The sequence below is a fragment of the Struthio camelus genome, chromosome 17, assembly GCF_040807025.1.
Source record: "Struthio camelus isolate bStrCam1 chromosome 17, bStrCam1.hap1, whole genome shotgun sequence".
NCBI classification, from domain to species: Eukaryota; Metazoa; Chordata; class Aves; order Struthioniformes; family Struthionidae; genus Struthio; species Struthio camelus.
The window spans coordinates 19,924,606-19,944,768 of NC_090958.1; the positions used below are offsets into that span (position 1 = coordinate 19,924,606).

General features: G+C 57.1%; 1 protein-coding gene across 21 annotated transcripts; it reads right to left on the reverse strand.

Annotated features, from left to right (window-relative positions):
• Positions 1-395: 395 nt before the first annotated feature.
• On the reverse strand, positions 396-18,588 carry TPST2 (tyrosylprotein sulfotransferase 2). 21 transcript variants are annotated; one of them, XR_011135057.1, is made up of 8 exons: positions 15,461-16,339; positions 9,963-10,025; positions 5,579-6,494; positions 3,905-4,103; positions 3,397-3,581; positions 2,539-3,317; positions 1,575-1,622; positions 396-826 (listed from the first exon to the last, which is right to left on the reverse strand). XR_011135057.1 is itself a non-coding variant. In XM_068911066.1 (7 exons), exons 3-6 carry the CDS (start codon positions 6,412-6,414, stop codon positions 1,593-1,595), a joined length of 1,116 nt encoding a protein of 371 aa, XP_068767167.1. In that variant the 5' UTR covers positions 6,415-6,494; positions 9,963-10,025; positions 18,509-18,588; the 3' UTR covers positions 396-826; positions 1,575-1,592. The 21 variants fall into 21 exon arrangements, 9 of the variants coding, with proteins under 9 accessions (XP_068767167.1, XP_068767168.1, XP_068767164.1 ...); XR_011135051.1 differs by lacking the exons at positions 3,397-3,581; positions 15,461-16,339 and adding an exon at positions 18,509-18,580; XR_011135047.1 differs by lacking the exons at positions 3,397-3,581; positions 15,461-16,339 and adding an exon at positions 18,461-18,522.
• Between the last annotated feature and the right edge of the window lie 1,575 nt (positions 18,589-20,163).

Genomic DNA, 20,163 nt, shown 5'->3' on the forward strand with positions numbered 1-20,163 from the left:
CGCCGCTGCGAAACGAGCCCCGCGGCCCAGAGCGCCACCCGGAAACGAACCCTCTCCTTCCGGGTCACGCCCCCGACCGCCGGCTGGAGCCACTCCCCCTACCATAGAGACTCTCGCGCCCGGGGCCGGGCCAAGCCGCCGTCTCGCGCGCCGGCCGCTCCTCTATGGTCTGGCGGACCGACCGTGCCGGGCCCAGGCCGCGGCCGACACCGGGGCCGGGCCTCCCCCCACCCCCCGCCCCCCAATCCCCGACACCCCCCGTCCCGCCCGGCCCCCCCGCGCCCCCCGGGACACCGGGCCCTGCCGCCCGCCCCGGCTGCCGCCTTCTCGGCCGAAGCGCTGCTCCAGCGGCGGCCGTAAACAGAGGGGCCAAGAACGAGACAGGCGGCCTCATATATTAACTCTTAAATAGATTCTGTAAATTACAAGTGAAGGAAGGGCAGGAGACTTGTACAACCAATGCTCTACAAGGTTATTAACACCTATTTCTGATTTGCAAATTAGAGAACAGCATTACAAGACACTTAAATACAGCCTTTAAAAGTTCTCAAGTAATTGAATATAAAATCTCTTTCCAATGCACGTCGAAAGTCCGATTGCAATATTTGTTTCCACAGCTTCTTTTACCACGGAGCGTTCAGAAAAGGTAGACAACCGGTATTTGAAGTGGAAAATGTTTGGCCTTTGCAAATAAATGCAAGTACATTCCTTGTATAGCAGTCATTTTGGCAATATTATTAGCAAGCAATATGCTTGGATAACAGATTTCCACTTTTGCAATTGCAAACTCTTCTTTGCTGGACAACAAAAGGCCATTTGCAGCATTCTGGAAGACAAGAAACACAGTCTTAGGGATAAGACAGACAGATTTAACACAGCAAATACATGACTAATGATTTTAAACCAGCAGCTACATAACAATTTGTTAGATAGCTATCTAAGCCCCAGCTCCAAGATAATGGGCATACATCATCCATCCTTATTCAATGCTTCTGCTTTTTTAAGCACAAGATCCTGCTTTTAAATATAAAGTAATTTTAAAAGGTTCATTTTTAGAAAATTTTCATTCACCGTTTAGCATAGATGCTACCTGAAGAGAGAGACAGAAAAGGATCCAAGATATGAACAGTTGTTTCTGCAGAAACAATCAAGGGTTGCGGTTTTGTTTTTTTTCCGAACTGACAGCACGCGTGACCGCTTTATCTTCTCTTCGGCGAGGACAGTGCCCATCCTAGCAGGCTACTGGGGGAGCTGCTCAGCACAGCTGCACGTTTCCACGCTCCGTTTCCATGTTGCCAGCAGGGATATTCAGTAATAAGCCTACCAAATGACTGATTCTGATTTTGCTGAAGTAAGCCTGTTTTCAGAGCTCAGAAAAACATTTTCTCACAGACCACCTCACAGAGTTAGCAGTATTGTTCTGAAAACCTAAAGCAACTGTGAAGGATCATTCACATAAAGAGGATGCCTGGAGCAGCCCAAATAATCAAGGGGCACAAGAATTATACAAGCAAAACACTAACTCTGGAGCAATGCAGGTAGATTTGCATGAGTCCCAAAGTACAAGCACTTACCTGGAAATCATTAATTTATTAGTGAGAAGATGATGTATTCTGAGTGACCTAGAATAACCAACAAAGTAGAAGGATCAGTTTTCTGTCACCACCTGCAACTCTGAACATTCCCAGTGTTCCAAGAAGCAAGAAAGGGAAACGTTCAGGACAGAGAAAATTGTGGCAGCTACAGATAATCAGCAGGCACGAGGCTTTGCCAAGAGCCTGCAGCGTCTCCCTGACCTCTCATTTCCCCAGAGCATCTGCAGCATGAACCACGCACACTCGCTTCACCAGCAGCTCTGTTTTCTCATTTCAAGTCTTGGCCACGCATCTTTTCTGGAGAACTGAGAAATCTTTTATTTTTTGGTCATTATGTGCAATGGCTGTTGGATTGCTCTGGATTATAAAAGACGGGTTACCAATTGTTTTCAAACATAGCACTGTAAGGAGAGCCCCGTATACTTCTGACACCTGAAAACAGTCTCACAAGTACAAGAAGGAATACTTGTAATCTCTAAATTAGATAAGCCATGCCCTCCCTAAACATGACAAGGCCCAGGACAATGAAAGCCTTGAGAGTTTAGGGTCAGACAACAAGGTGGCAAGGGTTTTAAAGTAACAGAAGAAAGCGCCCAAGTCTGATGCGTGAACGCAGAGCTCCACAGCAAGAAACCATAAGCAAGAGCAGGCCAGGAGAGGTGATGGAGATGAACAAGCAGGGTCTGAGGAGCAGAAGAGCACAGAATACCATCAAGATTTTGTAGGACAAGACAGGATATCAAAAATAAGAACGCGGAGGATGGGCGTGGTGCATAGCACAAAGGAAAGGAATACAGGATGGGCTGAAGGAGAGACCAGAGAGGGGAGCTCTCCCTGCACTTGGGCTGCCCAGCCTGCATCTGTCCATGAGAGGAAGCAAGGGACCAGGCACCCAGGATTAACCAACAGGGCCAAGCCCTGAGAAGTGGCATCAGACTCTTACCTGAAGGTGACCTTTCAAGTTGGCTGGCGTTTTATAATCTCCCTTTAAAACCTACGGAAAAGACAAAATTAGAGTGACCCCTTCTTGAACGGTGGCTGTAAAATATCAGTAACTCCACGTTATTAACTGCATGGATTGCCCCAGTGTATCCAAACCAGCAGAGCTCTCCTGATGGGCGTTTGTTCTACATCATGCTGATGCTGGGGAAATAGCTGGAGATTTCCTCCTTAGTGACTTTTTAAGCAAAGCCAGGGAATGGCATCCTGCCGGCACAGGGGCCTGACAAAAGCAGGTTCTCTGGATCCCTCCTTAACCTGGAAGGGGAGAGTATTTAGACCTTCAGCATCATGCCAGTGCTCCAAATTCATGCCGAGAAGTACTAGAAGGTCCACGTCAAAGACTCCAAGAGTCTCTTAAACCTGCTGGGGGAAGATATTCATCCAGATCATCTGTGTCCTTAAAGAGCTCTCAGCAAGCACACAGAGCAAGGAGGAACTGTCAGAGACCAGAATACTCATAGCGCAAACCAGCTCAGGGAAGTTCTGAGCTTCCAGTTTAGTGGTTTTACTTTCCTGTTGACCTATGGATCTGCTTATAGCACAGCAGGGACCAGTCCAGCCTGCAGGCGTTCCTCCACGCCCATCAGTGTGACAGAGGACATCTGGTCCAAGAGCACTGTCACTGGGTGTGCGTGCAAGGCTGGGGAGGCTGCCGAGTCCAGCCGCAGTCCGGTCTGCTTCAAAGCGTGAGAAAAATTCCCTCCGTCTAGTAACTGCTGTCTGTGGCAGAAACATGTGTCAGTATTCTGAAAAAAATCCTTTTGGTCTTTGCTCAAATGCATTACAAGCCTCCACTCACTCGCATTCCTCCTGGGACTGTGGGGAGCGGCTGGTGAGCTACACACGGACACAGCACAACCTAACCCCTTCTCTGCGGCCAGATGGGAGCTTCTAGAGCAAACAGCTCTGCATCTAGATAACACAGTACACTTCCCATGCCTGGTACCAAGAACTGGGCTGGATCAGGGAGGGACAGGCCGGTATCTGCCACAACAGACGAAATGAACACCGCCACAAAACCATAGGGAACATCATTAGTCTGAGCCACCCTAGTCTCAAGCTACCGCATTCATCTCCGTTTTAAAGTAACCTCTGTGTACTGCATGTCCATCTATCAGTCATAGTCTCCCCAAAGGAAGAGAGCTTTTGTGTCTCCAGTGCTCTTTTTTGATTCAATTCAGCAACCTCTTCTCCTGCAGAGGGCTCTGCGGGCACAGTGCCTGCACAGGGAGGTCTCTGTTCCAGCGTCAGCCCACCCTTCCCGTAACCGCCTGGCCACGCTCCAGCCGGATGGCAGCGACACTCACCCTGTGCGTGTTGTTGACAACTAAAGGGTCCGGGTTGCCGTAGTTGGGTGGATTGGCGTACGGGTCGTAGCCGAGCCTGGCAAGCATCGGCGCTATGTGGGCCATGTCTTGCAGCACATCCCCTGGGATATGTCCGATCCATTTAGATAATGCCTCCATGTTCACAGGCTTGATAACCTGGTCTGTTGATCTTTCTATCCTGGAAGAAAATAAATAAATAAATAAATAAAAGGAAAGCAAGACAGTAAAGTTGCTGTCAGTTGGATTTCACGTGTATATTAATTGGACTCAGACAGAAAAACCTTCAGCTAGGTTAGCTACCCTCTGAATGATTTACTCTCAATGCCCAAGATGCACGTGTAGCTCAAGTGCTGTTGAGTCCACGCCAGGATCAAAGGTTCCCAAAGCGGCAGCCAGAGGCAGAGCTGTGGCCGAGCCCAGCAGCGCTGCTCTCAGGGCAGCTCCCATAAGGACAGCAGTACCTCCCTGCCCTGACGGCCCCTCTCCAGCGGGTGCCTTCAGTCCGAAACAGCCAAGCCCCAAGAGCATCGTGGGTTTACGCGAGCCGCTTGCCTTGCGACCAGGCTTGGGCACTAGGACCAACATCACCAGCTCCAAACAGGCCAGCACAAGGAGGTGCTGGTAAGGGGGGGCCCTTGCACAGTGCAGACTCTCCCTTCCCACCCTGCGCGCGGGGTGACACTCAGCCCGGGCTAAGCTGCATCTGCTCCGCGCTGAGTCAGAGGAAACCACACCCGACGAGGCATATGCAACTCTGCATGTTAGGAGGGATAAATATACACAAAGACAGCAGATCATCGGCTGAGAGAGCTTCCCAATTACTGAATCATTAAGCGTATGCAATTCCACACAGCCTATTCAGGAAGAGTGTTTTAGTGCTGACGAAAGCAGAGCCGAATAGCGCACCCCTTGGCTGCCTTGGAGAAAAAACAGCGCGAGCGCACCCACCGCTTTGGATGCATCAAGCTAATAAGGGGCAAGAGGAATTTAGGCAAAGACTGCTTGGGTGGTTCCTGTATAGGACTGATTAATTTTTGCTAAGTTAGCCTTAAGCTTCCGTCTAGAAAAATAATTCAGCACTTAACAACCACAAGAAGCTGGGTAAAGCAAGCACCTCCTGGAACACAAGAAGAGACAGAAAAAGCTAGGGAGCAGTGGGGTGCGTCTTCATGGGAGAAGATATTTCTTTTATACTGCAATACCAGCAGGAAACATAGTAAGAATTAGTGCAAACTACCAAAAGCAATTCATTAACAGCTAAACTGTAATCCCAGTCTGAACAGGTATATGAGGACAGGTGGAGAAAGAGTCATTAAAAAAAGCTCAAGTTTCTGAGCAAGCAGTTCTTCTCAAATTAGACACCAAAACCATTTCCACACTGTCAACAGCAGATGAAAAAACACTGTCACCTGCTTTTAAAATCCTTGCCTAACAAGCTGTTCTATTGGGTACAACAGATAGCTAATATTCAAGCTTGTGTTTTACTTAGAAAAACAAAAGCAACTGCAGCAAAACGGATGTGCTACCACTTCTGATCCTGAAAACTATGCCTAAACATAAGCAACAAATCTTTGCCCTCCAGTTTTGGCCCTGACCTGCTTTGTCTCATGAAAATACTCTTTGAAAAGCAGAGGCAGTAGCAGAGACACTCACTTGGAAAGAGACACTCCACCAGGCTTCCCTATCAGTTCCTCATGGTGCAGCACCGCATCACTCCAGGAAATATCTAGGAACTTCATGATGGCATGCATAGACCGCTCAGGGTGCAGGACTAGCTGCTCGTAGTAGACTGGCAGGCACCGGGCTCGCCCGATCTCCAAGCACTGGGAATACATCACCTCGATCGCTTTGTTCCACTTGGTAAGGCAGTCTCGGTAGCTGTTCAGGTCAAAGCCTGCGATTGTCACCTTCCTTGTGATCATTGAATGGACAGACGCCCGGCCATCTCGAACCATGAGGAGGAATTTGGAATTGGGAAACAGTCTGGACAGGTAGACAGAGGACTTCAAAGTGAAAGGGTCCTTGTTACATAAATACCTGGCTGGCTCGCCATGCTTGGCGATGACTTCCAGTATAAAGGCCTGCATAGCAGCGTCCAAAACTTGGTCCGTCACTCCTGCTTCGTCCAGGCGCATCTTCTCCCGCCCCGATTTGGACCAGGCCTGGCGCATCGCTAGCACACGGGGAATGATGCGGGTCTCCTCCCCACAGCGGACCTCAGGGTGGGCATCGAGCATTGCTCTCATCAGCGTTGTGCCGCTCCGTGGGACCCCGCCAACAAATATCAGAGGCATCTCCTTGCTGTAACGGTACTCGACGTGGTTGGAGTCCACCATGACGAGCTCCTCATTCTCAGGTCTCATCAGCCTGTGTCGCCTCTCGCTCAGGACCTGCTGGCACTCCAGGACCTGCTGGCCAAGGTGCAGCGTGACCATCAGGGCGACCACCGAGCCAACCGCCAGCAGCACCCGCCTCATGGTGACCCGCATCCTGTTCTCCACATAGGCTGGAGACCAATGTGCGACCACGCTTCAGCTTTCAGCTAGTAAGCATTCAATCCTATGCGCACCTGCAGAAGAAGCACAGCACGTTTAGAGGAGCAGGAACAGCGACCCAGCCACTCCCCACTTTCTTCCTGGCCCCAGTGGCACCCAGAAGGCTCAGGCATCCAGCCTGGTTCCCCATGCTCCTTCTAGGATGCTGACACCATCCCAGGCTTTCATAATCTCTTTTACTTAGCAGCAATTACAGGCTTGATGCCATCTACCCACGAGATAATTAAAGTCAGTCTCAGAGCACACCCAAAGAGATTATTTCTTGATTGTTTGTGTTCCCAGAATCACAAGTTTAAAGCCTGAACAAAGCTCCACAAAAGTTTAGGAGGGGAGGGGATGAGCTTGCCCAGTCAATCCATTTCCCTAATGCACAGTCTAAATTTGCCCTCATCCACTTACTTCTTTGGATCAAGCCTCTATTAGCTTAGGAGAAAAAACACTCCAGCTTTACTTTCACCAAAACAGTAACAAATATTTCAAGAGTTTGTTCCAGCCCAGATGAATCCCAAACCCTCCTTACAATCTTCCTTTTCTCCAGCACAGAGGTCCCCTGCACTCAGCTTCATCAGCCACCTGCTTCCTTTCTACTTTTGCTTTAGTTTTACATATGCTGCTGGGGGCAGGGAGGGGGGAATAATTCCGAAATAAAAGAAAAAGAAAAGCCTTTCATGCAAATTTCAATGGTCCAAGTCTGGAGAAGCAATTGCCAATTAGAATGAAATAAGCCGTTTGAGAAGTTAAACCAATTTGAAGGGTAAAGTGTAAGTAACAGCAACAAATACAGTCAATGTTAAGTACCCTTATCCCAGAGGCTGACCTTACATAAAACTCCTTGGAGTCTTCATCTGGCATTAAGATGGGTTTTCTGCTCCTTGGTGGGATATTCCAGCAGGAAGTCTGCCGTTTCCACAAGTCTCCTGCTCTGCCGCCTACATAAGACTCCTAGGAAGACTGGCACAGCTTCCCATACCCTTCCCCTCTCTCGCTCCAGTTGTGAGCACAGGCTTTGCCTTCCTTCCCTTGGGTCACAGAGGGATTTCAAGTTCTTTGTGATTATATGGCTTGGGTGGGAGTTGAACGAGAGCGGAAGGAACGGAACGTCCATGCACTTTATTTCACGGACAATCAAAGAACTGCTTCAGAAAAGCAGTTTCTCCTCAGAACTCTCTTACTGAAAGACCATATTTAGCAGTGGCCCATGCAAGAATGCTTTGAAGTTGCTAGCAACCACCACGGCTCCCGGGTGCCAAGCAGCCCTCTGTTTCCCTGCGATACCTGGCAGCACGAGGCTGCCCCAGGGCTGGGCGCTCGGCTCACTTGGCTGGCTCCGGGCTCCACTCCTGCTCCAGTCCTTTTATATCTAGCTCCACCTACCCAAACTGATCAAACTGTCAGCTTTTCACCAGGAATTTAGGTTCATTTTATACAGTTCTGCTCATACAATCAGGTTACCATGACATAATGAGTTAGAGCCTGTCTGCCTCACCATTGTAACTAGCCAGGTATATGATTTCCCATCCCAACAGCAAAGTAACACGGTCAATAAAATTATTTTCACGGTGGTTTAGCTCCATGCTTAACGTCTTGGCTAAATGTCTTACCACGGTTAAATAGCTTCATGTGCATGCCCATATACTATATAAAAGTCAAGTGCTAGTAAGCGTGATTAGATCATTAATCACTCGGAACAAGAAATAGTTCTCCGGCATTTATGCAGCACCGAGTGCAGAGCCAGAGCCATTAAAAGGACAAGTACTCCTCTACTGCACCCTGCTATCTTGATCTGTTTCAGTCATGTACTTATACTCAAACGCTCACCTTAAAAATAATTGCAAAAGCTCACAAGACCTGCTTCAGTGCATTGCAGTCGGAGCAGTCAGGACTTAACGCCAACTGGAATAATTACAAATACGTAGACTAAAACAGGCTAATTAGGAGGAGAGATCTGTAGTTTAAAAAGGAGGCTGCAGGCGCAGAAATACTCTCACTGCTCTCTACAGAAATGGCTTAGAGTGAGCATTTCGCACAGAGATTCTCCTCGCAGCTCCCGTCTGCGTGCTGCAGGAACTCTGCGTGCAGGGCAAAAGGGGAGATGGCTCATTTTGGCGGGTAGAGCGGAAAGCTGGCTGCAAGCCTGACCGTACCATCCCTCAGCTCCAGGAAAGCTCGGTGGGACAAAGCGCCGTGCGGAGGACCCCACCGAGCGGGACCCTGCCGAGGCGCGGGACGCTCCTGGCCCGTCTCCCGCAGGGGACCGGGCACTGCGGCAGGGGCAGGCGCCGTGGCGGGGAATGGGATGCGCTGCGGCACCTAGGGCTCTTAGTGCTGCCTGGACAGCCGCCGGTGAAACACGGACTCCGCAAAATGCTTCGAATATAGAGAGTTCTTCAGCTGGGCTCAGTCTGCCATGGGGCAACAGGAAACAGAGAAACCCAGGTGCTGAGGACTACAGTCAGGGAACAACAACTTCTCCATTGCTGCTGTGATTTGGACTCTCCCTGCTGCTGTGACACACCACTTCCCCCTTCAGCAAAAAAAACAAACAAACAAAAACCCCCCCAAAACAAAAAAACCTCTGCTTACTGCTAGACAACAAGGGGGACCTGAAAGGACTGGAACAACCAAATTTCTCCAGTGGGATTACCCCAATTCACCCAGACCAGCTAAACAAAGACCCATGAGCATGCTCAGTAACAATCTGCTGAGCAACTGTAAGCAATTTCAGCTTGTTTTTACGTGTTTTGTGAAATCTTCCACTAAGAATTTCCCCAAATTTATGGGGCTTATTAGTCTATGAGAGAACGGGGATAGGTAATTTCCTCCACAGCAGATATTCTGACGTAAAATATTATTGCATAATTAGGTAGTATGACTCACTGATCAGAGACAATCTTCTAGCCCTTCAGATGCACAAACTGACTTTAAGAGTTTTCAACTCAAGTAAGAATTAGGGAGTTCTCAGTGGCTTTTCTTACGCATCACGCCATGGACTTAAAATCACTGCAACTAGTGACAGGCAGTGGAAATCGGAGTACCAAGGACAGACCCAGGGCTGAAGCAGCTCACGTACTCAGCAAGCCCCGAGTGCACTTAAGACTGCGGCCGTGACCCATGGGACACCATGTCAGCGACGGTGCGTGACCCAGACAGCCAGGACCTGCGTCCCGAGCTGCAAAGGCGGCAAGGGTCTTAAAGAAAGCGGAACAGAGCAGGAAGAAGTGAGCTAGTGGGGAGGCGATAACAAAGCAGCGACAAACAAGGACACAGAAGGTCCTACATGCAAAGAGTCCTCTGTTTGTTGCACGCTGATAAGACATCAGTATCAACGAGGCTTAAACTGTTTCTTGTAAGCTTGTGAAAGCAATAAAATGTTAATAAAGCATCAGTGGAGGTGTGGAGAGGGGCACGAAACGTTCCTCAGTCCACTCCCAAAGTCACAGGGGAACCAACTGCTTCGGCAGGTCCTCTCCTTATGTGCTTACCTTGCCCTGGTAAGTTCGTTTTGCTGCTAGCTTCATGCTGAAACACAGGTGGCCACTAAATACCTAATGGGGAAGAAAAACCACAATGTTGTCTGTTTGTTTATCACAGATAGCCACAAGCGTGGTTACAAGCGCTGTTCTCCTTCTCGGCACCTGTCTCTGCAGGCAGCAGCTTCCCCATCCGCGCATCTCCTCTCCGAAAGTTCCCCGAAGCCCCAAACACACACGGCCCCGGCCTGGCCGCAGCTGCAAACAGCCACTGCCTTCAGCTCACCTCCGAAATGCTAACGCCATCATCGTTCACGCGTTAAAATGCGACCGAACAAACCCGATCCCGGGAGGCCACCCGGGGATCCTCCCGCAGCCCCGGGAGCGGCTCCCTGCACAGCCCGCGCGGCGCGGCGCGGTCCGGAGAGCGGGGGCAGCCAGGGGAAACTTGAGAAGTGGGAACAGTTTTGAAATGCAGCTGTTTTGTTTAGAAAATTAAGTCTCCTGGAAGGGGACGCCTCCAAGGGACAGATGCAGCTGGGAGGTTTAAAGCCGGGGGGACCACAGCCCGAGCGTAGCGCGCTTCCATTACACACGCGCCGGCAGAGCGGCGCAGCTCGTCCCGGAGGGGGACGGCAGACTTCCTCGCCCTGAGCTGCATTCCAAATGCGGGAATTGGACAAAAGTCAGAACGTGGTCACGCTTCCCAAACCTTTACAGCAGAAGGAGACGGGCCCAGAGGACGGTCCTTGAAGCACCACGCTCCCTTCGGCGGAAAACGCCCAGCGGGGTCACAGGGATGCCAACGCCCGGGCGGGAGGAGAGGCGGGCGCGAGCCCCGCGCCGGCACCCACCGCGACTTGCCGGGCTGCGGCTGGCGCTCCTCCGGAGGACGGGCCACCCGAGGCTCCGCCGGACCCGCGGCCGGACCCGCGGCCGCCCGCCCAGGCGCGACGCTGCGCCGTCCGACCCAGCCGAGCAGGAAACCAGACCTCCCGAAGCATCCCCGACGGCGGGCTTCCCGCGAGAACGCGCCGCCCGCCGGGGGCCCCGCGCGCCCGCGGACGTTATCGGCCGCTGCGGGCGCTAACGGCTTTTGCAGCTATGCTGGAGGTCTCCTCCTCCGCTGCCCCGCCAGCGCCTAACGTCACTCGTTAGAAAGCGGAGGGAAACTCCACCCGGCGCGAACTCCCACCGCGGCGGCGGCGACCTCGCAGAGCCTCGCGAAGCCAGTCCCCAGCGCGCCGTCCCCGCTCCCTGCCCACGAATCCCGCTGCCCGATCCCAGCCCGGCCGGCATCTGCCGCGGGGTTTCGGGTCCGAACGAGGCCGCGGGGCGCTGGAGCGGGAGCCGCGTCTCCGGATGCGCTTCCGCAGTACCATGAATTATCGGGTGCTCGCAGCGGCGGCGGTTTGACCCCCCCCCCCCGGCGCGGCACGGCGCGGCGCTCCGGAAGCGGCTCCCGCTCTCGCCCTTGCACACAAGCACACGCTTGCAGACTTCCTTCCTGGCAGCTGCCGCGGCGCGCCGCCGCCGTGCAGCCCCCACGGCCTTCCTCCGCGCGCCGCGGGGAGAGGCGGACAAACGGCCGACCCAAGGGCCACCGCGCGGACACGGCGACGGCCGGCGCACGAGCCCCGCGCGGCTGCCGCTCCGGGGCGGTCGGGCTGCACAACGCGGCAAGCAGCCACCAAACGTCACACGCGTTCTCCGTGAGTACTGTCACGTTGCGCAGTTTCGTACTGCACTTCGCTAACTGCCTAGCGAAACACAAGCAAACAACCAACCAACCAACCAACAACCACCTGCCCCGGCGACGCTGCCCGATCCGCGGCGTTGACTAGGTCACCTCGTGTTTCCCGCCGCCTTTCCCGATGGGACGCGGGAACGCCGCCGCTCCGACGGCTCGGCACCACCCCTCCGTCTCGGCCCGGGCTCCAGCTCCGACGAGCAGCCGGCCGCGATACGAGCCGCCCGCCGCTAAACACCAACCTCGCCGGGCACGCAGGACCACGCGGGGGAAAACGAGTTTCAGCTGAAGGCAATCTACAGCGGAGCAATATTTCAAGTCTGGTTTTCAAAGCAGGGAAGTGTTCCGCACAAACAACATGAAACTTTCAGAAATTTAATACGATCAGAAAAACGCATTCTCTTCAAATCTTTCCCAGGAACAGCCGTCATTAACTGCAACTTCCCCAAAGGGCCCAGGCGTGGCATTGAAACTTTCAGCTCAAGTCGTTGCGTTTAACGAACCGAGGAGGAGCTGCAAACCTGCCTTGGTGATGGCACGTCAGCAGCTGCCGCGGTCAGCAAGCTGCTTCCCAAGCCATTTAACTCACATCTTCAGAAACCACCCACGATTCGTCACTTAATTGATAGCCATCAATTAATTCACGTGTTGTACGCAACACCAAAATAAACACAACTTGCCTAAAGGAGATCTGGGTTGTTTCAACCTGAGCTGGGACACCCGACACCTGTAAAAGCACTCGCACGCCCCAAGGCCAACCTGCTTTCCTTGCCCGCTTTCGGTGCGTGTTTCAAAACGCCTGATGACTTCGAAGACTTTTCCCTTTAGCAGGATATACACGTTCAAATCCTGAAGAGGCGACAGCAAGCGCAGGAAAGGGGTCAGAAGAGATCCGGTAAGAGGACAGTCGGGGGAAGAGCAGGCAGCAGGCGGAGGAGAGGGAGGAGGAGGGCGGCAGGGCACCGAGCCCCAGGCCCCATTTCAAATGGGCTCAGCTGAAAGCTGAACAGCAGATGTTAACGCCACGGCCAGGCGGTGCACGACCGCGCGGGGAAAACAGAAAAGAAGAAGGAAAAAGGGTTGCTTTCAGGCCGTGTGATGAGAACAGCAACATCTACAGCAGAACAGTTTTTGCTTGCTAGAGCTAAAGATAAAGATACATGGCAGGTCACCAGCCCAGAGGTAACTAGAGGAATTGGAGCCAATCCCAGCAAAAATAGGTGGATCTGAGACGAATCCAGCGTCACGAGCCCCTCTGGACAGCACCCTGGTTTGCACTTGCACCACGGACATCGTCTCTCTGACTGGCTCACGCACAACCTGCCCGCCACGGAAACCCTTGCCGAGTCAGATCAGCAGAAAAAACAGTCAAAATACTGTAGGTACGGGAACGGAAACAGACGTTTCAGCACCCAGACCCTTCCCGCACCTTCAGAAGCGGTCGCCTCTCGAGCTGCCGTCGCAGCGTTCACGGCCTCCGCCTGCGTCCTTGCAGCGGAAAGCGCGCAACGAAGGTGCACCGCTCGAACATCGAGCAAACGCACCCGCTCCCTAAAACCCCCTGGTCTTGCCCAATTACACAAGGCGATCGCCCTCCCGTCGGCCCTGAACCAGGGCGAGCAGCGCAGCGCGGCGGCCGCTCTGCAGCTCGGGCCGGGCCGCGCCGTGCAGCGCCGCGCGCCCGCGCCGCAACCAACCCGCCCCGCGTCCCGGAGGTGGCTCTTTGCCGCTGCAGGGGCTGGGCACCTCTCCCAAGAGCGGATCTCTCCGCTGAGCCCCAAAGGCCTCCTACCCGGAGGCACGCAGAGGGCTCTCTTCGCCGCGGCGTGCTTTACAAAAGCATCGCAATCCGGCGCGCCGAGGCAGCGCGCTCGAGCTTCAGACGCGGCTTCCTTGCTCACAAGCGCCTGCAAGGTGAAAACGCGGCGCCGAGCGGAGCGCTCCCAGCCGAACGCCCCCGGCGAGCCGGGACGCGCAAGCAGCGCGCCAGCCTGCTTTAACAGGCTTTAAATCAAATCAACCAAGATTCGACAGGCGTTTCACGGCCCAAATGCGCTGTTTGTTTATTGCCTCGAGGCTGTTATGATTGGAAAAACATTTTATTATCCTGCTCAATGCTAAAACGTTCCCAAAATAATACAAATCCCGCCAATTTACAGCATCTTCGTCCTATTTGTCTCTTGTTCCAAGCACGGCAATGGCATTTCATCGTTCAGCAAAGGAAACCACAGCGCCCGTTTCTGCAGCCTCTCCGTCAGACAAAACCTAACCGGCCTTTCTTTCGAACGAGCGTATTAATTATGAAACGCTGAAAACGCAGACTGCCGATAGGAGGCCGGCTCTGGAAGCAACACCGCCGGGCAGCTGCAAGAAGCTAGCACGGCTCCCATGGCGGAGCAAAGCTCAGGCTGGCTTTACTGGAGGAGTTCAGCAACCCTGCTCCCACAGCCTGGGGAAACACAAACAGGCAAAAAAAACCCCGAAAACCATGCTACGTGCCCAGGAAGCCCACGGCGCTCCCCCCGCCTACAGGCAGCCGCAGAAACCCCCGGCGCAGGGAACACACGTCCCGCGGGAACATCCGCGCCGCTCGGGGTTGACTTGGCGATCCCGCGGTGGATGCACAGCATCCCGGCCGCCCGGGGCCTGACGCGGGGCAGCGGGAAGGGCGGCCTCGGCGCCAGGCCGTCGGAAAGGAGGGAGGAAGCTGCGGCGCCCGTCCCAAGGCTTGCCGGGTCTGCGGGGCACGCCGGAGCCGAGGAGGCCTGGAACGAGGACGTCGTCCTGCGCCCATCGCTCCGCCTCGGGGCGGGAGCCTCGCCGCGGCGGCGGGGAGACGGTCTGCACCCCGGCGGCTCTGCGGCGCGCGGAGGCGGGACAGCAGCTCCGAAGCGAGAGGAGATCCCCGATTTTCCATCAAGCCGCAGCTCCAATACGCGGCGCTGAACTCTCCCCGGCGCTTTAATTACCTGGCAGCTGTTGTCTCAGTGGGACAAAGCCACCGTCCAGGGGACCCGCACCACGGTTTCGGAGATGTAACGCCCCCCGTGCGCCGGGGCGCGCCGCCGGCCCCGCTGCCCCAGCGCGACCACGACTCGCCTGCCTCTCCCTCCCCTCGCGGCTTGACGGGTCTCCCCGCTTATCCCCCGTTTCTGCTCTCGGTACAAACGCGACTCTCCTCTCCCAAGGCCGAACAGATATTCCCCATGTGAACGCGGGCGGTCTGAGCCTGCCGTACCACGGGGGGAAAAAGAAATCAAAGCACTGCTAGAAGAAATATTTAGCATCTTCAAAAAAACAAATATTTTCTCAATCCACACGCCAAACCTTAACACTTAGCCCGCTCCGTTCTTGCGAGCACAAAGGTCACTGTTTGCAAACAACAGGCTGTTTGTACAAGAGAAACCCAAAACCTCAAGTTTGTTCAATTAAAAAAAAAAAAAAAGCATTGCGCAGCAAAGCAACACTGCTGGATGCTGCGACCCGAAGGCACGGCCGAGGAAAGAGCAATCCGGGCACAGAAGCGGCAGGTCGCCCCCGGCCGCGGCCCCCGAGCATCGGCCAGGCTCCCGCGCGGAGCAAGGGCTCTTCCCCGGAAGGGAACCCGCCGTGCCCTGCACTTGCCTAAGGAAAAGCCCGGACGGAGGCAGCGCCGCCGCGGACCGCGAGCCCTCGCGGGCAGGGACGGCACGTCAGCCCGCGCTCGCGCACAGGGAGAGAGTTGGGAAGGGGGAAGGAAAAAGAAGAAAGCGCAGTTTACCTTCAGACTGGGCTGCTTTGAAGAGACTCTCCAGAACGCCAAAGCCAGGCGCTTAAGGGAAGCGCACAGACAGCGGCTTGCGGCACCACGTGCAATACAGCACGCAGAGGGCAGAGCAGCGCGCTGCTCTCAGGGGCCTCGCACGCTCGCTAGCTGCGTGTGGAGGGCCACCAAACCGCTGGGAAGAAACGCTGTCGAGCCACAAACACCAACCCGAGGCTTCCTAAGAGCATCGCAGATTCTTCAGAAGATGCATCTCTACCGTGCCAAATGAAACCCCCTGCAGGTGTTTTTCCTCCGGAAGCAGTCTCGCTAGTCACGGCATTTTATACCGCTCTTGCAATCCTGCGCAGCTCCTAAAAACCGGCGCATCCCTAACGCCAAGCAGCTTTGCAATCCTCTGCTTAAAACAGTGACAGAAATCACTAACGTGGTTTTTAAAGCCTGCAGGCAGAGAGCAGCGGCAGGCACCGGCGCAGCACTCGCTGGCCGCTCGTGGTGCCTGACAAAACCCGCCTCCACCAACGGTCCAGAGATCGGCAGGGAGAGGAGAAGACCGGGACGCGCACCCAGGGCCTCGCTCTCGCCCTTCGCGTCTGCGAGACGCAGCGGACGGAAGGAGGAGGCAACAAGCAGCATCTGCTGCTCTCGCCGTGCCCCGGCGGGCAGCAGGCCCGCGGCCGGCGCTGCAAGGAGCCTCCAGCAGAAACGCAAGGAATTGCTTTTTATCTCTGCATCAGAGGAGACGGGGAGGTCCCGGCAGGGGGAAGGCCCCTCCCCAGCCCGCGAGAAATAACTCTGACCTTGCTCCTGCAGGAGCTGCTGCTGCCCATTTCCAGTCCCCCCCGGCGGCCCGTTGCAGCGCCGCCGCCAGAGCCGTGCCGGGAAGCACCGGACCCGCTCCCGAGCCGAGCCGCCGCGGGCACGCGCTCGCTCGCCCCGGGCCAACGGGTTCGGACGAGACGCGCGGGGCCGCGCCGGGACCGGCGCGCGACGAAGCATCACGGCAGGGAACCGCGCTCGTGCGACCGAGCCCGGCACGGATGCTTCCCCCCCGCCCGCCCCGGGGGGCCGCGGTGACGAGCCGTGCACGCGGAGAGCAGCGCTGCCCACCGCGTCGGCGCTCGCGGAGTTACGGCAGCAGCTCCCAGGAACGAGAAAGCTCAACACCAGACCGAAACATCAGGCTGTCAGGAGGGGCGTAAAGGCTGCATCCGCCGTACCCCAGCCGTCGCCCGGGCAGGCCTGCTCCTCGAGCCCCTCCGCCCGCAGGCTCAGGGCGAGGAAGGCCCGCACGTGCCACCTACTTGAAATCACACCCGAGTTTCGGAGCTCGTCCTCCCTCGGCGAGCGGGTCGCAAAGGGCGTTTTGCAGCTCGCTGGCTATCTCTGGCGGCCACGGAGCGCTGCTGTTCCCTGCTGGGGCGGCACACGCAGGCTGCCGTCAAGCACGCTATTCAAAACCGCTCTAAGAGGAAGCATTCGAACCCTGTGTTTGCATTTCACAAGCTCCCCACCAGCCTGCTGCAACAATCCCAGAAAAGCAACGTAAAGCTTGGAAACCCGTTAGCGCAGATCGCTCCGCTCCCCCTTGGTCAGTACGCTAGCGTGAAAGAAGAGCACAGCTGTGCAAAGGAAACACTCAGAAAGCGTGTATGAAATACAAGCAGCGGGCATGGCCAGAGTTTGACTAGCAAAGGAGGACACGTGAACGGGTTTCAAGCTGTGAGATGTTTTTTGGACAGAGACCGAGCAGGCAGACAGACCCAGCAAGGGAGCCAAGGAAGGCCCGTGCAATCCAAAGAACGCTCTTCCCACGGAAGAGCGCAGCCCGGTTCCTGCTGCCGGCAGCCGCGGAGGGCGGGAGGGCGCTACCCGGGGCGCAGGAGGGCTGCAGCTCCAGCCGCAGCTCCCAAGGCGTTCAAAGTTCCCCCGCGGAAACAATGCAAATCTCGCACCTGTATCACGCAGCACTGCAAGGCAACGGCCAAAGAGAGGCCGAGGCAGTCCAAGAGCGGGGGGCGCGTCGGCGGTCCCGACAGGCCGCGCGGGGCACACGGAGCGGCTCGGAGCCACCCGCGCTGCCCTGCGCCGCCGTGAGCGCGCTGTGACACTGCCCGATGTGCCCATGCACGGTTAACAGGAGGGTCGCAACCACGTGCGCTGGGCTCCCCAAGGGGCATCGGAGAGACCAGAGGATGAAGGAAGCATGGCAGTGTGCAGGAAAGAGGAGAAAGAGATGGGCACTGTGCACTTTGCACAGAGCACCCTGCACTGCATGCCAGGCACCAGGCACCCTGCATCACCCACTGCGCATAGAGCACCTTGCACCGCATGCCGGGCACCATGCATCACCCACTGCACACAGAGCAGCCCACACTGCATGCCGGGCACCATGCATCACCCACTCTGCACAGAGCACCTTGCACCGCATGCCAGGCACCAGGCACCATGCACCCTACATCACCCACTGCGCACAGAGCAGCCTGCACTGCATGCCAGGCACCATGCACCCTGCATCACCCACTGCGCACAGAGCAGCCCGCACTGCATGCCAGGCACCAGGCACCCTGCAGCGAGGAGCCTGCGCTGCATGCCAGGCATTTTGCATTTTGCACCATGCATTGCCCGCACCATCTGCCTTGTCCTGCTCACTGGGCACCTGCACTACCCACCGTGCACCGTGCACCTCACGCCACCCACCAGGCACGGGGCACCTTGCACCGAGCACTTTGCACCCTGCACCACCCCCTGAGCACCGCACACCACCGAGCACCTTGCAGCACCCGCGCCGTGCACCTGCCACCTTGCACCACCCGCCGAGCACCGGCCACCTTGCACCGGGCACCGCCTGCTGCTCGCACTCACCGCTGTCACCTGCCGGCCGCGGCCCGGGACGGGGAGCGGCCCCGGTGCCGAGCAGAGCTGGCGACAGTGCCCGCCGGTGCCCCCCCTTCCCCGGCCGTGCCAAGCCGGCCGGTCGCGTCGCGTCGCACTCACCGGGACCGGGACCGGGACAGCAGCTGCCGCCGCCGCCGCCGCCGCCGCCGCCGCCGCCGCCGCCGCCGCCGCCGCCGCCGCCGCCGCCGCCGCCGCCGCCGGCCCGGCCCGGCGCGGAGCGGAGCGGCGCGAGACGGGGTGACGTCACGCGCACGAGGGGCCCGGAGCCCCGCCCCGCCGAGCGCCCATTGCGCCTGCGCGGCCGGCACGGCGCGCAGCGGGTCAGCGGGTGGCGGGGTTGTAGGGGTAGGGGTGTGAATGCACAGGGTGTGTGCGTGGGGTGTGAGCAGGTGTGTGTGCGGCTGTACGGGTGGGGGTGTGAATGCACAGGGTGTGAGCGGGGTGTGTGCGGGGTGTGAGCGGGTGTGTGGGGGTGTAGGGGTAGGGGTGTGAATGCACAGGGTGTGTGCGTGGGGTGTGAGCAGGTGTGTGTGCGGCTGTGCGGGTGGGGGTGTGAATGCACAGGGTGTGAGCGGGGTGTGTGCGGGGTGTGAGCAGGTGTGTGGGGGTGTAGGGGTAGGGGTGTGAATGCACAGGGTGTGTGTGTGGGGTGTGAGCAGGTGTGTGTGCGGCTGTACGGGGGGGGGGGGTGAATGCACAGGGTGTGACCGGGGGTGCGTATGGGGCGTGAGTGGGTGTGTGCAGGTGTAGGGGTACGGGTGTGAATGCACAGGGTGTGACCGGGGTGCGCGCGGGGCGTGAGTGGGTGTCCGCGGGTGTAGAGGTGTGAATGCACAGGGTGTGACCGGGGTGCGCGCGGGGCGTGAGCAGGTGTCTGCAGGTGTAGGGGTGTGAATGCACAGGGTGTGACCGGGGTGCGCACGGGGCATGAGCGGGTGTCTGCAGGTGTAGGGGTGTGAATGCACAGGGTGTGACCGGGGTGCGTGCGGGGCGTGAGCGGGTGTCCGCGGGTGTAGGGGTGTGAATGCACAGGGTGTGACCGGGGTGCGTGCGGGGCGTGAGCGGGTGTCCGCGGGTGTAGGGGTGTGAATGCACAGGGTGTGACCGGGGTGCGCGCGGGGCGTGAGCGGGTGTCCGCAGGTGTAGAGGTGTGAATGCACAGGGTGTGACCGGGGTGCGTGCGGGGCGTGAGCGGGTGTCCGCGGGTGTAGGGGTGTGAATGCACAGGGTGTGACCGGGGTGCGCACGGGGCGTGAGCGGGTGTCCGCGGGTGTAGAGGTGTGAATGCACAGGGTGTGACTGGGGTGCGCGCGGGGCGTGAGCGGGTGTCCGCGGGTGTAGGGGTGTGAATGCACAGGGTGTGACCGGGGTGCACACGGGGTGTGAGCGGGTGTCTGCAGGTGTAGGGGTGTGAATGCACAGGGTGTGACCGGGGTGCGTGCGGGGCGTGAGCGGGTGTCCGCGGGTGTAGGGGTGTGAATGCACAGGGTGTGACCGGGGTGCGTGTGGGGGCTGCGCGGGGGGTGCAGGCAGCGCCCGGTGGGGTGTCTGCATGCGTGGGCACGCATGAACGTGCCGCGGGGGTATCTGCGTGGGCCGGCGTCTGGGGAGGCTGCCGCTCGGGGGGGCGCTTGGAAGCGGCTTGTGTTCCCGCTTGTGCCAGGCTGCGCGGGGGTCCCACGGCTGCTGGAGACTGCTGGGCGCGCTGGGGAGCGGGGCGAGCCCGGGGGGCTCACCGGCGCGCGCAGCGGGCTCGGCGGGCAGGGCAGGGGCGCAGCCGCGGCGGGAGCCCCTCGCAGCGG

Excerpts from the sequence above, each read along its gene's own strand:
- TPST2 (XM_068911066.1), bottom strand. The coding sequence starts at position 6,414 with ATGCGGGTCACCATGAGGCGGGTGCTGCTGGCGGTTGGCTCGGTGGTC. Across the intron at positions 4,104-5,578 it reads GGTGGAGTGTCTCTTTCCAA|GATAGAAAGATCAACAGACC; the intron begins GTGAGTGTCTCT and ends ATTTTCTTCCAG. Across the intron at positions 1,623-2,538 it reads ACTTGAAAGGTCACCTTCAG|GTCACTCAGAATACATCATC; the intron begins GTAAGAGTCTGA and ends TGGTTATTCTAG.